Genomic DNA, 17365 nt, shown 5'->3' with positions numbered 1-17365 from the left:
CATGGATAAGGGGCTTCCCTGGGGTAAACCTCGTCGGATCGATATCCGGGGGGGGGTTCACAATCGCCAAGACACTGATACCAGTAAAAAGGCGAGTTAAGACTTGTCGAGCATCATTATTAAAGCCGACATAGGTGTCATGGCAGACATGGTCAAATGATTTTTGGAAATCAAGAAAAAGCAAAGCCCCTAGGATATTAGTGGCAGCCGCCACCGAAATTACATCACGACATTCAAGAACAGAAGTCAATATTATTCATCCAGGCACACAGCTTTGGTGGGCAGCAATAATGGTATCGAGCAGCTTAGAGAGACGGATATTAATTGGTCAAACAACAATTTTATAATCGAAGTTAAGGAGAGTAATAGGACGGAGGGAATCAATCACAGGTCGACTTGTGGATTTCCGGAGGAGGACCAGTTTACCTTCCTGAAAAGGAGCAGGAGGCGAGACTTCCCGCATCACTCCATTTACCATTGACGTTAAGGTGTCACCAATGACTGGCCAAAATTGAACATAAAACTCCTTAGGAATACCGTCAAATCCAGGTGACTTGAGGGACTGAGATCCTGTAACAACATCATATATATCATCCTTTTGAAAGGGACACAGAAAGGCGTCATTTAATTGAGGAGTAATGACGCGATGCAGCAAGGATGTAAAGTCACTGAGAGAGTTTTCAGCCGGGACATGGGTATTGTACGGATGAGTAAAATAGGTGTAAATAAAGTTGGAAATGTCACGGTGAGAGGTGAACATGCGACCATCAGTGGTTGTGAGGGAGGCAAGGCACACATGTTTCCGGTGTGCCCGTAAACGGACTAGATGGTATAGTGCTATCAATTCGTCTTGTAAAAGGGAACATGGTTGAGATCTTGTCTGCAATCCCTCCATTTGATTGTACTTGAGCTGCAGCAATTTGGCTTTGATGTGCTGTATATCAGTAACCAATAGGAGAGCATGCGTAGCACTGTCATACAGTTGACGTAAGACTGAGTAGTAAAATTCTTGCTTTTGTCGATCATCTGCCACCTTCACAGCTCCAAATCACATGAGAGCCTTACGGATTTGTAGTTTAGCACGTAGTGTCCACCAGGCCACAATAGACGGGTACTGGTCCATAGTCCAGGATGACACCAAGAGAGGTATCTTGCAAATAGGTTAAATTAAGCATCCAGGTACGACAAAACAATTTCACCGGTTGCTGGTCGTAATTAAACGTGATGGCTATGGTGCAATGATCAGTAAAACAGGCTGGTATCACCTCAGCATCAAGAAATTGCTCACACAAGGAATCTGAAAGGTAAATGCGATCGAGGCGACTGCTAGACGTAGGAGTAAACTATGTATGTTGCACAAATGTGGGATAGCGAAATATCCACACGTCACGCAGGTGCAAGGAGTGCACCAGGTCGTTGAGTTCTTTACTGAAATTAAAATTAGGAGACTGATCCACCAGCTGCAGAACACAATTGAAGTCCCCACCTAAGATAAATTTGGTTTGGGATTTACGAAGCAAGTAAATGATTTCTTCTTTATAGAAACTCGAACGTGCAGTAGTACGACCTGTGCCAGAAGGGGCATAAAGAAGGAGTAAACTGAGATCACAAAACATGCACCCGATCCCCCTTCCACTGTTGAGTACTTCGAAATCCCTCAATGGAATGCCTTCCCTATAAAAGAAGGCAGTGCCTGTAGAAAGTTAGGAAGCTACATTAAAAAAGGTGGAGAACTGAGGAATGGAAAACGGGTCGAGTAAGACTTCCTGTAAAAAAAACAACATCTGCCCCAGATTGATATGTAAACTGTCGCAAAGTGACGAGCCGGAGCTCAGAAAATATTTTGTTAATATTCAGAGTAAGAAATGTGAATGATTGCATGGAACTTCAACCCAGAACAAAGAACAAAGAATGGTAGAGATCCGTCAGTTGATGGAACAATGTACAAGTAACCATACCAGAATCAGTCACTGAATCAGAGAGAGAAGAACTAGGAAACAGAACTCTTATCTTCCCACTGCTTTTTCTTCAGCCGTGATGCGGCTCTCTGTGTCTGTCTACAGAGTCTACTGCGGCTCTGTGGTGCCGACGCTGCCACGTTCAGTCGCGTGGGAGCATCATGTAGGTATTCCATTTCAGATTGCAAGGGAGGGCCTCTACATCCCACTTGCCCACAGACATGGGTTAATGGAGGGATGGTTGGGGAATAACAACAGGATCCACTGGCTCTTGAGAATCAATCAGTTGTTTCATGGGAAAAGGCGGTGACTTAGAGGGGGTGACAGAAGTCGCAGAAGGGGGATGGGAAACAGAGTTGACAAGTGAAGTGTCCGAAAGAACCGGAGAAGACATGTGGGAACCGGAAACAGGTTCTTTCACTGGTGTCTCCGAAGGGGCAGTCTCGACAACAGGAGAAATCATGGCGGGCACATCGGAATTTACGGAATCAACTGTGCCAGACTGAGACTCGAACTCGGCACACAGTTTTAATCTGCCAGGAAGTTTCAATTTTTTACGCTGTTCGTATGTAGGTTTTAATACCACCACACACTGCGGACGATTAGTACGGAAATGACCGGTTTGATTACAATAATAACATGTTCCTTCTTGGCCACTGTACGTAATATGCACCCTATAACCATATACCTGTAGATGAGAAGGAATATGTTTTTTGACCACCATTTCCACTGACCGAACACCACTATAGACCTGTAAGTGGTGCTGAGCAGACCAGCGTTCCTTTTGAATATGACGTATTTCCCCATAAGGAAGCAAAACGGGCCTCAGAAAACAGTTGTCTACCTCAGGCAGAAGGTTAAACACCCGGACATTCGTACAGATCACTTCCGCATTTGCCAAGAGAACCATACTAGTGCAACCATCATGGTGCATAAAGGGTACCTGGGAACCGTGATGAGAAAGTATCCTATCAACCTGGAGCAGGTCAAGAAACTTAACAAAAAACACATATAATTCACTGTCAAAATATGCAGTATCCATCTGGTCAGTAGTGACTTTAATTGTATCGACTAACCAGTCATGTAGCTCCAAAGAACCAGGCTGTACGTGACGCATGGATTTGTCGAAGGTGAAGCTGATAGTACCTGTACGCGGAATCATTGTGGGAACCACGTTGGACATCATGGCATGAGATGCCGCTGCGACAGGAAGGGCCGCATGAACATCAAACACTAGCTGACAACCAGCGATGCAAGGTGCACGGAGACCAACACAACACTAAATGGTCACGAGGAATATATGTAGCGCTGTGGTACAGATGGAACTAATAGAACAATGTAGTCGTCTAACATGCGAAGCGAGAATGATTGAGCTAAGCAGGTGGACTTTTCAACAGAATATTGTGGTTGTGTGGAAATTTTATCAGATCAGCCTTAAGCTATCTTTGTAACCAGTCACTGACTCCTGGTATATTACCTGAAAGCCTTAAACATGCAGTGTTAAAGGTATATATAAAATTATATAAAATGTGAAAAAAGGAACTCATTTCACTCTTTCCAGTAAAAAGAAATAAAAAAGTGCTCTGTAATGAAATACTCATTATACTGAGCAGAACTGCTCCATAACAGCCCTAAAAAGGAAGGGGGGGGGGGGGGGGGGGGATGGGAGAGAGAGAGAGAGAGAGAGTAAAAATTACTGTTCTGGTACTTTATGAGACCTCCTGAAATCCTGGAGTCCTGTGTACCATAAATTCCTATTTGTAAAAGTAAGATGTTATGGTATTAAAGAAATGCCTGTTTTATTAATCTAGTTATATTTTAATAAAAGAAAGTACAGTTTCAAATTGAGTTACTACACCACAGGAATAAAACTAAATTCAAAATGGTTTCAATGAAACATAATGTTCTGTAAGGTTCTGCACTGGGTCCACACACTTCTGACAGCTTTATCCAAAATTCTTGAAAAAGTAATGTACTCACGAGTAATATCACATATTTGTAAAAGTGAAGTACTAAGAAAATGCCAATTTGGTTTTCAGAAAGGCTTTTCAACAGAAAATGCTTTAATGGATCAAATATTAAACACTTTGAATAACCGAACATCACCCATTGGGATATTTTGTGATCTCTTCAAAGGCTTTTGACTGAGATAAGCCTAAGTATTGTGGAATGAGTGGGGCAGTGCACAAATAGTTTAATTCATACTTAACTGAAAGAATTCAGAAGGTTGAAATTAACAGTATAGGTAGTCTGCAAAAATCAGCAGAGTCCTGATCATACAAGTAATCACACCCAACAAACAAGAACCAGCTGAGTAAATTGTAAATAATGTCTTTCAGAAAATTATTAAGTGTTTCTCTGCCAATGGAATCTCACAAAATTTTGAGAAAACAATGTATACACAGTTCTGTACAGTAAATGGCGTAACACCATTAATAGATATAGACTTTTAACAGAAGTCTATTGCTAAGGCAGAATATTCAAAATTTCTGGGTGTGTACTGATGAGAAATTGAACTGGAAGAAACACATTTATGATCTGAAATGGTTAGGTTCAGCTACTTACGCTGTTAGGGTTATCACAAACTTTGGTGATAAACATATCAGTAAATTAGGCTATGCTCTTTCATTGCAGTTATATAACATCATATTTTGATATAATTCATCATTAAGAAAAAAGTATTCATTGCACATGAGCAAGTTATCAGAATGATTTCTGGAGCCCACCCCAGACATTTATTTAAGGAACATTTGCAATACATATATTCACTTATGAAATTTATTATTTATAACGCATCCCAATTCAAAAATAAACAGCAAAGTGCATAGCAGCAACACTGGGTTAAATCTGATTGGCACAGAAAGGGGTGAATTATGCTGCCACAAAAATCTTTGGTCATTTGCCAAATAGCATTAAAAATTGGACAGATAGCCAAGCAACATTTAAAAGTAATTTTAAAAAATTTCTGAATTGACCACTCCTTCTACTCAGTAGATGAATTTTTAGATATGAACTGATACTGTATTTAAAAAAATTAATTGTATTGTGTAATTCACAGATTCGAAAGTGTAGGCTAGCTCAGATGGTACCTGAACAGATTACTCAACTGGTTCACAGCAATCAAAATCAATTTCACAAAAATACTAATTATACCATTTCAGATGAACAAAACTGACCTGCTGGTACCAGAAATAGGCGCCAATGATTATACACTAAATGGATCACTATGTCCAAATTTCTTGAGGTCTAACGGGATACCATGTTAAACAATAATCAGTTAACAGATAAACATATGAAGAACCTCAGTTTGTTGAAATATGTCTCAGTATCTATGTTTAAAAACAGAGGTGTTAGTTTGTTTTACATGCTTCCACCACCAATTGTCTTATTAAGATATCTTCCAGGGTATTGCAAGTAAAAGTGAATTAGTTACTTACTCAGCACTTGTGAGAAGTAGGAACACTGTGTGAAATAGAAAACTGAACATCTTACCAAGGCTTCTTTAAAGAACATTGAATTCTTACACTTAATTCCCTAAACACCTGCTCAGAAACTGTACTTTTCAAATAATAATTATTTTTAGGTGAACTAGTATTACACAAAAACAACGCAATACAAGACAAACAATTTCATTGGAGACTTTCCCATTATGGCTAAGATTCAGAGCTAGGGTCTGTACAGCTGTACAGAGGTCCTCAAAAGTTCCTGTTAGTCATAAAACAAGAAATTAGGAATTGAAAGTCTCTTAGGGTTTGCTGCCAGATATTAAACTTAATTTGATTCAATATTTTGGTGATCCACTGTTTGCCATCTTCAGGAGAACACTGCTTCTGATACTGAGTCCTGCTGAGAACTGATGCCAAGGCTACAAATCGATGTCCTATGTAGGCCTCTGTACCATACACTGTGCATGTGCCGCCCATCAGAGTTAACTGTCCTCCAAGACTGGGCAAGTGGTGTCACTCTTAGTAGAACACCAGCAGCAACAGTATATCCCACTCAGAGATGATTTTCAAACACTATGACTTCTGCACTGAAGAACATTCTGTTTTGATGCATAATAGTAAAGGATTCCATGTCCCGCTAAGAGGAAACCCATTGTCTTTATTAAGCAAATTGTCTGCCAACCTAATTTCAATTGCCTCTTTATAAACACTGTTCCAAAAACTAGCAGTGTTGGCAACTTTCACAATTTCCTCAAATTAGGTTGGCAGATAATGTGGTTAATAGAGACAGTGGGTTTCCTCTTAGCAGGACGTGGGACCTTGTACTATCATGCAGCAAAATACAACATTCTTCGGTGTGGCGAGTCCAAGTGTTCAAAAATCATCTCGGAGTACAATATATTGTTGCCACCCAGTGTTCTAGTAAGGGCTGTGCCACCTGGCCAGTCTTGGAGGGCAGCAACTGTGATGGGTGCCACATGCACCGTGTATAGTACGGAGGCCTATATAGGATGTTGATTTGCAGCCTTGGCATCAGTTCTCAGCAGGACTCAGCAGCAGAAGCAGCATGCTCCTTGAGATGGCGAGCAGTCAGACTGACGAAATATTGGATCAAGTTGATTTTAATATCCGGCAGTAAACTCAAAGAGACTTTCAAGACTTATTATGCTGGGAAAGCCTACAGAGTCATAAGAAATTAGGAATGCTTACAAATTTAAAAATATGCCTTATTAGACACTTTATCAAATTTATGTGATCATTTAGCTTCAAGTACTGAAGATTGTTATTGGCTGGATAAGAAGTAATGTTGTTCACTCTGCACAGACCTATCTTCTTAGGTATGGCATATAATTATCTGTTATTCTTTGATGAATGTTTCTATTGTCAGTTAAATATTAATCTGACGTAAGAAGTAAAAAGCCAGTAGTTCATATACAATAATCAAAGAAAGAGCAGCTTTTTTGGTGTAGTGTACTGTTTGTTAATTTTAATGTTAAATTTAGCCTGCATATGTAAAAATATTATATAGCAGTTTAACAATACTTAATTATAAATACAAGGTGCCAAATTAGCTTCTAACAGCTGTTGCTTTTGATGCTTTCAATATCCTTGAAGTTTCTCCCTCATGATGAGATCTACATAACGTGATGGATATGTGAATGATCATTTATATAACATGTTTCTCTGTCTCTGTTTGATGTAATTGATGGATATATTTTTAATGAAAATTGAATGCACTTCTTATTGCTGTTTGAAAGTGTAAGAGAAATGTAATCATACATTCTTGACGAGTATTGTTAATAAGTGTTAAAACACTTAAATAATTACAGAGCAATATATGTAGTTCAGTATTCCATAAACATTACTGAAATTGTGCCCATGTATCCACAAAAGTATCTGCAATAGCTGTACATTAAGGATTTTTCCTGCCTGCATTGACAAGCAAGAGAGACAGTGGTGTATAGTATTGAACTCTCACAATTTCTCATTTGCAGTTTATAATGTGCAGTAATAATGGAGACTTTTAAAGCCAGAATGAAAAACTTGATTTAGGCAATATAGGTAATTCACAAAGGTCGCTATATTATTTGCATGTTGAGAAATTACAATGGGCATTCCACAATGTTTAATCCTGAATCATTTGCTGCTATTGGTCTGTAAAAAGGATTTAAATCAAAAGGCAGAACTTTTTTTTTTCCAGAGAGTATCTGTGTTCTTTACATTGTGTATTTTCCCCTCTGTTTATGTATTTTTAATAGTCATTTCCATTTTTGATATTAAAACTTCCACTGACTTACTGTGCTACTTTGAAATTTACATTTCAGTTACTATTTCTGGGTCCCTCACAGCATCTCTCCAAACATGGGTTTTGCAGTAAGTTTTCATTCTTTCAGCAGCTGTACCTGCACATCTTGCACATTCTCTCTTCATATCTTTCCATCATTTCAGATAAACAAATTGTTCAAACATCCAAAAATTTGAGTTCCAGGCACGTTTTTAATTTTTTGTAGACCGTCTTTAATGGCTTCTTTTTGGCCATCTGCTGTGGAAATGAGCACAGAGTCAATGTACAGTGACACCAGTGGCACATCCACAGTGCAAGAAGATGTAATCATCCATGAAGATGGCTCCAGTAATTGTCCCACAAATCAAAGATGACTAGTGACAGATCTTACAGCTGCTTAGAAACTGTATGACAGAAGAATTAACTGTGAAAGCTGTGGGGAAAGATCTTTTTGTCTGGATCACCATCTGCAATATTATGGACTACAGACATGTCATAAGTGAGGCAGCTATGTGTCAGTTGACACTTTATACTTGAGCCATCCACACAAAGTTGTTAGGCCTGTCATTCATGGTTTCCACAAACAACATATCCAGACCACTTAAAAGAGGAACTGGAAGACCTAGGATTTGAAGTCCGCATACTGACGTGCATGCTATCCCTGACGACTAGGCTGGATAAGCCTCTTCTTTCGATTGTAGCCACAGGCAAACCAGGAAAAGGAAAATGTTCAGTCACTCTCATCACCAGCAGCACAGAGAAAAGAAAATGTTCATTCACCCTCATCGCCAATACTACAGTCACTGTGGAAAGCCTGAAGATGAAGTGGGGTTCAGCTCAATGCTACTGATGTTAGGACATTGGACATGTGGCATGCCAACTATAACTGGCCAATGTTTGTCTGAGAAGTACACTGGTGAACATCCTAGTCAGCATTGTCTGCTTGCCATGAATGATGCACCAAAGCGTGCAGACTGTGTAGAGCCACACATGGTTAGGCTATTGTGGCTAAGATATTTTCAAAGCAACCATAGCTCATCGGTGCTCAGGCCAATGAAGCAACAGAAGTGAGAGCTCCCCAATTGCTGTCCACACTCAGCTGCACAGACTTGCGCAAACCAGGTATGCACTGTTTTAAGAAATAAAGTGTGATCTAAGATACAAAAATGTTGTGTACGTTTTGGACTCTGGTGGGTTATGTAAGCGTCTAGGAGTTGCCATTGCCAACTGCCACAGAGACGGAAGCTGCCAAAAATGCACTTCGGGAAGCTGACATGAAGCTTACATCTGATCTGCAGCCAGACATCCCACCAACCTAGAAGTCATAATGCCTTCCAGTTCACAGTTCAGAGAGCACCGTTAGCATCACAGAAAGCAGTGACAGTGGCCATGCTGAAGCTAACAACCACATTAACACAATGTCCAGCCATTCTTCTGTTACTATTGAGCCAAGTGGTGACACCACCAGCCTGCTACCTCTACTACAAGTGAAATTTTCTTTCTTCAACATGGCTCAGTGTCCTGGTGCGTGTCATTCACTTTGGTGAATTGTGTGTCCCTAACCTACCCAATAATCCAAACAGATAAAGAGGATCTGGAGTTTCACATGGAAAATGAACCATGTGGTGTTCCTGATGACTCTTCAAGTCACTGAGAGGTGAAGGCTAGATTAAAAGCAGAATGAAAATTTCATGGTCTGTCAAGGATGTGATCCTTAACCTCTGTTTCCAATCACATGCAGTATTGCTAGACTACCAGTCCTGACACTACAATTGCTGTTTCACTGTGTCATGAACTGGATTGAAAATCTCGTGCAGAAAATCTGTGCTGCCATTAAGATAACTATGGGTGCAGCCAAAATACTGACTGCCCAGCAGCCAGTGCATTAATTTGCTCCTCAATATGACACTGGACCAAGCATGCTGACTGTTCAACCTTGCCAGTCATCTTCATGCTGTTAACTCTGCTGCCAGCACCAGATGATAAGAAACCACAAAAAGGGTACCAAGAGGACAATTTCATGAGAAGACCGCAACCGCAGTAAAGAAAGCTAGGAGGCAAAACATCAAGGTGTTAATGCTGCACGAGGGAATCCTATGAAAAAATGTGAAGCTGATCAATTGCACAGGCCTCTCAAGTTACAAGCAGTTTCATATATATAGTAAGTAGCATTGTATCATAGGTAAATAAACAAACAAATTAAATTTACCATAATTATAGCTTGTAAGGAAGGTCCCACAAATGCTTGAATTGACATCAGTTCTCAGATCACTTATGGGTAAGATGCACTCTTTCATTTGTGCCTTGCCTGTTGAGAGTTTCAGTAAACCTGGAAAATAAATTTTATGACAATAATAGTAGCAGCTGCAGTACAATATTGGCATAAATACAGTTTTCATATTAGCCTGAATAACTGAGGTTTTGTTGCAGTTGAAATGAAATATAGGACATTACTGTAGTATAATAAATCTTGATAAGAAACACAGCCGTGACTCTTAAAGTTGTTTTGGTGGATGGCATAGACTTTTTATGTTTCATATCCAGGAAATGTTCTTGATACAAGCCCAAAAACTGCTGAAGTATATGCAGTCATGCTGAAAAATCTTGGCCCATGTTTCTCCTCAAATATTTGCAAATTTTAAAGGTGGTAAGCCATTACTTGTATTTTAGAAACTAAATCATAACCTTAATTCACTTGTATTAAATCAATGTTGATATAGTGTTACATATCCAAGTAATTTATTCAGATGCTTAAAAATGACCTTTTCATTGGCAAAGTATTCCTTAGGTGCAACAACATTTAAAGTTAGTGAAAAATCCTTGAGCGCTACAGACACTTACTCTGTGTATTGTGTATGGAAGTAAAATAATTCTGACTTGTTTATCAGTTTTATGCCCTGTAAATTACTTCTTATCATTCTAGTAACATTTACTTACCAATATTATTTTTGAGTTGTTGATTTCTGGAAGTAATGAAATCTTCATGAATGGACACACTTCTTATTTGTTTATTGATTCCTATTAGCCCCACATAGCTGATGCCTGTTGCAAGCAACCTGAGAAGGCAATAAACTTATCTTAAAAACAGCAGCAGCAACCTGTCATTACTGTCAGAAGAGTATAAACGGACAAAACACACACACACACACACACACACACACACACACACACACACAAGCAGTTTTGAAACTCAATCACATCACTTGGTACAGGGAGCAACCACAACTGTAATAATCCATTTAAACTAATAAAACTCAACAGCTGCCAGAAATTGATCCATTAATCACTCAGTCACAACTAGTTTCATGGTCATGAAACTTGTTGTGATGGAGTGATGAATAAACCAATTTCTGGCAGCTGTTGTGGTTTTATCAGTTAAATTAAAAAAAACAGTCAGTTTGGAAGCATTGTATATCTTTAAGATATGTCACCATCTTTCAAATTCAAATAAGTTTGCACCCACCACACAGGTGGGCATTTAGAGCAGTAGTTGTGGCTGCAGATGAAAGTTCTCACATGCTTAGTGGAATTTTACTTCTAGATCTAACACTCAAAAATCAACTTCTTCACTTAAATTTTCTTTTGTATTGGTAGCAATTGCCAATTTCTTGCTTTATTTGATGATGATGACTTTGGTTTGTGGGACACTCAACACTAAAGTCATCAGTGCCCGTAGAAGTTCCCAATCTTTCCAGTTCCAATCTCGCCACTTCCGAAATGATGATTAGATGACGAGGACAACACAAACACCCAGTCCCCGGGTGGAGTAAATCCCCGACCCGGCTGGGGATCGAACCCGGGACCCCGTGATCCAGACATAGCAACATTAGCCACTAGACCACAAGCTGCGGACTGATTTATTTGAGGTGGAGGCTTGTTGGATATCATCTCACCAGAGTAAATAACTCCAATCTCTACCCTAACCAAGAAGCCAATGTGTATATGAAACTTATTTTTGTGTATTATATTGTGAGTGTGCAAATCACAGTTTATCCAAAACTGATTTTTGTTATCAACAGTGAACACTGTTTTAACATAAGTATATTGGGAAGTATGTCTAAGAATTCAGAGATCCTTCAATCCTTCAAAAAGCTTCTGCTGTATGCATGGTTATTAATTTACACAATATTCTCACTTCTGCTGGATGAATGCTTCATTTACTTTAGTTGCACTGCCCCTGATGATGATAATTCCACAATATGAGAGAGAGCAAATGTATGCAAAACAAGCCAATACTCTTGTCTTTATGTCAACAGAGTAACAGACACTTCTAAGGGCAGGGCACAATGAACTGAGCTTGTTGATTAGTTCGTTTATGTACTGACTCGATTTTAAATTGTTATCCAACTGGACTCCAATGAGTTTAAAGCTGCATGTTTCATGTAATGTATGAGCATTAATATCTTCTTCTGGTGGTGTTAAACGGTCATTATTACTCATTTGAAATCACATAATGTGTCTCTTTGAGATGAAGACTTAAACGGATAACTGTGAACCACCTGAAGATGTCTTCAGCTATCATGTGAACTGTGTGTGCTGAGGCTGAGTTTGGACCCATGACTAGTATGCTTGTATCATTAGTAAATATTACAGCTTTTGAATCATTCTGTAAAGTAATCAGAAGATAATTTATGTAGGTTAGAAGCAAGAGTGGGGCCCAGTATCAATCCTTGTGGCACTCCACATGTGTTACATCTTTCGGGGGTTAGTGTCATACCTGAGATACAGTTTGTAAATGAGACTGACTACTTTCTGTTATGGACATAAGATTCTATCCATGCAAAGGGGGTGCTATAAATGCCATAACACCTAACTGTAGTTTCGCAAGTAAATTTTGTGATATCCACCATGGAAGGCTTTGGAAAGGTTACAAAATATACTTTTTCCCCCTAAGGTAAGTCTGGAATGACTCCTTACCCTCTCCCTTAAAACCCACTTCCTTTCGTCTTTCCCTCTCCTTCCCTCTTTCCTGATGAGGCAGCAGTTTGTTGCGAAAGCTTGAATTTTGTGTGTATGTTTGTGTTTGTTTGTGTGTCTATCGACCTGCCAGCGCTTTCGTTCGGTAAGTCACCTCATCTTTGTTTTTATATATAATTTTTCCCACGTAGAATGTTTCTTCTCTGAATTACATAGAGCTTCCTCTTCTTAGCGCAAGGTATTTTAATCCCACAAGTTAACCACACCTTATCCTTGCTCCTTGCTTCTGTTGAATTTTTCCCTTTTTATTTTTATGGGAAAGGAAGACTTAAAACACTGCAGAAATACATCTAAGAAATGGTTAAACTTCCTGTCAACACAGTCTATTGTATAATTTTCCACTGCCAATGTTCCCATAATTTCTCTCTAAATACTGTGACAGTCATTGCTAATGTTTCTGTGAAAGTACTTTTGAAACATTGCAGATTCTAGGGGCTAAAAACAAATTGTCATTTGCTGTTTCACTATGTGCTTCCTTTTAGGAAATTTTCTGTGGAAAATAATCCAAATCTGGACATCCGTAAGTCTACGTACTCTAACAGAAAATTTCACGAGTTTCTGCCTGGCAGCTGATTGTGCACTGAACTGTAACTTCTTGGCAAAAAACTGTGTGCTGACTCATGGCTTGAAAAAAAAATGGCTCTGAGCACTATGGGACTTAACATCTGAGGTCATCAGTTCCCTAGAACTTAGAACTACTTAAACCTAAGGGCAGCACACACATCCTTGCCAAAGCCTGGATTCGAACCTGCGACTGTAGCGGTTGTGCGGTTTCAGACTGAAGCGCCTAGAACCGCTCGGCCACAGTGGCCAGCCATGGATTGAACCTGATACTTTGTCCTCATGGGCAAATGCTCTACAGACTGATCTGTCATAGTATGGCTCACAACCTGCCCTCACAGTTTTACTTCCAGTAGTACCTCATCTCCTACCTTCCAAATGTCACAGACATAAAGCTGTCAGGGCAGGTCATGAGCCATGCTGGGATAGCTAAGCTAGTATACCTGCAAAAGTTGTAGGTCCCAGGTTTGATTCCTGGTGTGGCACTCAGTTTTAATCTACTAGGAATTTTCTATTGCTTATACCCACTTTATGCAGCATAATACACTTCCTGCTGGTGGCCTGCAAACTGTCAGTACTAAAAAATGGTTAAAATGGCTCTGAGCACTATGGGACTTAACTTCTGAGGTCATCAGTCCCCTAGAACTTAGAACTATTTAAACCTAACTAACCTAAGGACATCCACACATCCATGCCTGAGGCAGGATTCGAACCTGCGACCATAGCGGTCGCGCTGTTCCGGACTGTAGCGCCTAGAACCGCTCGGCCACCCCGGCCGGCCTCAGTACATAAAGTTTGTGTGTTTCGTGATCCACTACTGTGCACATAATTTAAAAAAAACTCTTTAACGCAGCATTAAGCAATCTGAAGGGACTGAAACTTAACCCCCTTTTCTACCTACAGTTTTATCCTTTACTTTTTTGCCTAGTGTTTAATTTTTCTCCAGAAATAACTTCATCATCATTGGAAATCCCACTTAACTTGCCTGTATGTTATCCATTCTTGCTGTATTAGTTGTCATATTTTAACCATACTGAACTTACAAATTCATGAGTGATAGCCAGCTGTACAACTCTTGTTACTCTTTGAAGTGATCCTAAAAACTGACAGTTTTATATAGTGGCAGGGCAGGCAAGTACATATGACAACACAGCAAGTCATTGTGGAAGAAAAGCCTTATAGGCTGTAGAAACGTATGATGTTATGACCTCTATGCCAAGGATGTTGTTTCTGACCCCCATTCCAAGGATATTGTTTCAGAATTATGGTCGACATGAGTATAGTACTGTTGTCTATGGGAGTTATTGCCCGTGCCAGATTACATATTTTGTGAAGGTTAAAACCATTGTCACAATTAATTAAATCATCTGTCAAGCATATTTCAGCAAGTTTCCCGAAAACTGAATCCCTGCATCATGAAACAGAGATATTTTCGTAGTCCACTGGACGGCTTGCTTGCATACAGTGCTCAGCTGCAGTAGATTTATCATATTGTAGCATTGATGCTACTAGTGACATTCTTGAACTGTGCATAAAGTATGTCTGCTGTATAACAAATCTCACCAACAGAGAACCTTTTACATTCCTGCCTTTTGTAGAATCAAGTCACCCTTCAGGTGTGGCTATCTCTGGTGATGACAGAAAAATAACCATGATTTTATGTTTAGGGAGAATATGATCAATTTTAGAAGAAAAATTCCCTACAAACAAGAGCACAGCTGTTGAAGTGGGCACAAATGTTAATCCTTTGAAGAACAGGCCTCATACCATTTCTCATCAGTGCCATAGAAAAATTTGTGTAGGCCCTTTCCAGTGATTCTTTGGATGAAATAAGGGAGGAAGCTTGGGCAATTGTCAGTTCTGGCCCACAAGGGAGAAACTTCTCCAGTGCAGGGAGTGTGTCATTACAAGACTATATGAGGACGCAGACACGGTTGCTTTCCACGGTTATAAAAGAAATTCCACTGATTTGAGGTCTACAATTACAAGCTGTGCAGTTAGTTTGATATTAGCACATACCACCAGATAAATAAGAATCCTTTGAACTCATTGGTCTGCAAGACGGCTCAGCTCTTGAGTGCATCCTTCTTACATAAAGAAGTTGTGAGCGGATTAAAACCCATAGTGTGCTTCCTAAGGTCCACAAAGAGGATGTACTTCTACTAGCTATAGAAATAATACTGGGTCTTCTCTGTATCATATGGCTAAGCATTTAGCCTCATTGCTGAGATGACCTGTTGGAATGAGTCATTACCACATCTGGAATTGAGCTGATTTTATCAGCAGACTGAAAACTTTGAGGCTCAGCAGTTCGGATTTACAGGTTAGTTCTCGTCTTGCATCATTACCAAAGTACAGTTGTCTTCTTTGATGTAAGGCCTGTTTTACACAGTCAGAGTTATGTAGGTTAACATCATCTTTTGTGTCTATAACAAATGTATTATTAAGACCAAACATATTTTACTTTATTTTAAAGCATTTCAATAGTCACTGTTGCAATACGTTTATTTTTACAGTTGTGTTTAGTAGTATCATGAATAGTTCTCATGCTTTAACTTAATACTATAAACAGTGTTAAATTGTTGATACAACTCACTGCTTCATTTTTTGGTTTCTTACATCGTTCTTAAAATTCTTCTTCCCATATGCTCCACACAAAAAATGAAAAATGTACTAAAGGCTACAGAACACACATTTGATGACAGACAAAAGGCTTTTATGAGACTTATGAAACCCAATGCTCCAAACCTTTAGAGGCAACAAAAAATTCGCAAAGTAAACACTCTCATGAGAACAGCCATAAATTGCAGAAAACCACCCACATACGACCTTACCAGACATTTGTTAAATGTGCTCAGCAGCAGTAAAGAACACAAACTGACAGAACAATGAAAAATACAGAAAAACTAATAAACAACATAAAAAGCATGTATATTGCAGATACAACTGTGTTGCTTCATTTGATGTATAAAAAATGTACTCCACAATCCCAGCAAGGAAATAATCAAGATAACAGAACAAGACTTAGACACTTACAATCCACAGAAAAACATAGTAGAGATAAGCACACTCCTACACCACATTACCAACCAACACTACTTTGAATTCAAGAAGGAATTTACTTACCACAAGAAGAATTGCCAATGGGATCCACATTTTGGGAAAGTTAGCAGATATTTTTATGAACAAAACAGAAGAAAGAATAGACCAGAAAACAGTAGCAGGAAAATACAATGTACTATACTGGCAGAGGTACATTGATGACATCCTCTGCTTGGTAGTTGAATCAGAAACTAAGATAGAATAGCTACACACAGATATAAACTCATTACACAGAAAGAAAGTGACACATTTATTAAAAAATCTGGTATCTACCAATTCCTGTGTAACAGTTTTGATGCCCTAGACTTAGGTCAGACATTCGAAATAAGGTGCACAGAACATAAAAGAGCATGGAAATATGGCACCAGCAATTCACATGTGTATGTGCCAAAAAATATAAATGCAAACACAGAGCAATAGCAGATGATCCCACGGCCATGAAAACAAAAGATGAGTGCATCCCATGACATCAAAACAGAGTACAAAAAATGACGAGATGTCAGTAGACCTACAAACAGCAAAGTATTTAGTGTCAGTGAAAGTGGCAATAGTCTAAGATATATGTGAAGAAGAATGTTAAGAATTTTTCAGTTACAGCATTTTGTTGACAGGGAACAGCAACTTTATTTGAATTCCTTAAAGCATTTATTAATGCAACTGTTGACAGTACCATCAATAAATGTTTTAAGGAATGTTAAGAATGGTATAACAAACAGTCATGAGTAATGATAATAATTGAACACTTTTATAGTAGTAAGTTAAAGCATTAAAATTGTTGATGATCCTGGAATACAAAATTGTAAGAAAAACTGCTTTATTACAGTGGCCCCTGGAGATGCTTTAAAATAATAGATTACACATATGATCTTAATAATACTTTCATTACAGATGCAAAAGATGGTATTAATCTACATAACTTGTATTTACCAAACTCACACGCACAGAGTCCTCATCCTTGATTGCAAAACATTTTAGCAAACAAATTATAACACTGATTCGCCATATGCTCTCTTCAACTCACTTTTTATTTAATAATG

General features: G+C 38.9%; 1 protein-coding gene across 1 annotated transcript in view; it reads right to left on the bottom strand.

Annotated features, from left to right (window-relative positions):
* The window catches only part of LOC124546062, a 120561-nt gene that overhangs the window by 24692 nt on the left and 78504 nt on the right, over positions 1 to 17365 (bottom strand). Inside the window, exons 5-6 of the mRNA XM_047125010.1 lie at positions 10626 to 10744; positions 9898 to 10017 (exon numbers count right to left, since the gene is read on the bottom strand). Coding sequence (XP_046980966.1) covers positions 9898 to 10017; positions 10626 to 10744 — 239 coding nt within the window. The remainder of the gene's footprint in view (positions 1 to 9897; positions 10018 to 10625; positions 10745 to 17365) is intronic.

This window comes from Schistocerca americana, chromosome 1 (assembly GCF_021461395.2).
Source record: "Schistocerca americana isolate TAMUIC-IGC-003095 chromosome 1, iqSchAmer2.1, whole genome shotgun sequence".
Classification (NCBI taxonomy): Eukaryota; Metazoa; Arthropoda; class Insecta; order Orthoptera; family Acrididae; genus Schistocerca; species Schistocerca americana.
This window is presented reverse-complemented; position numbering and strand designations above follow the sequence as displayed.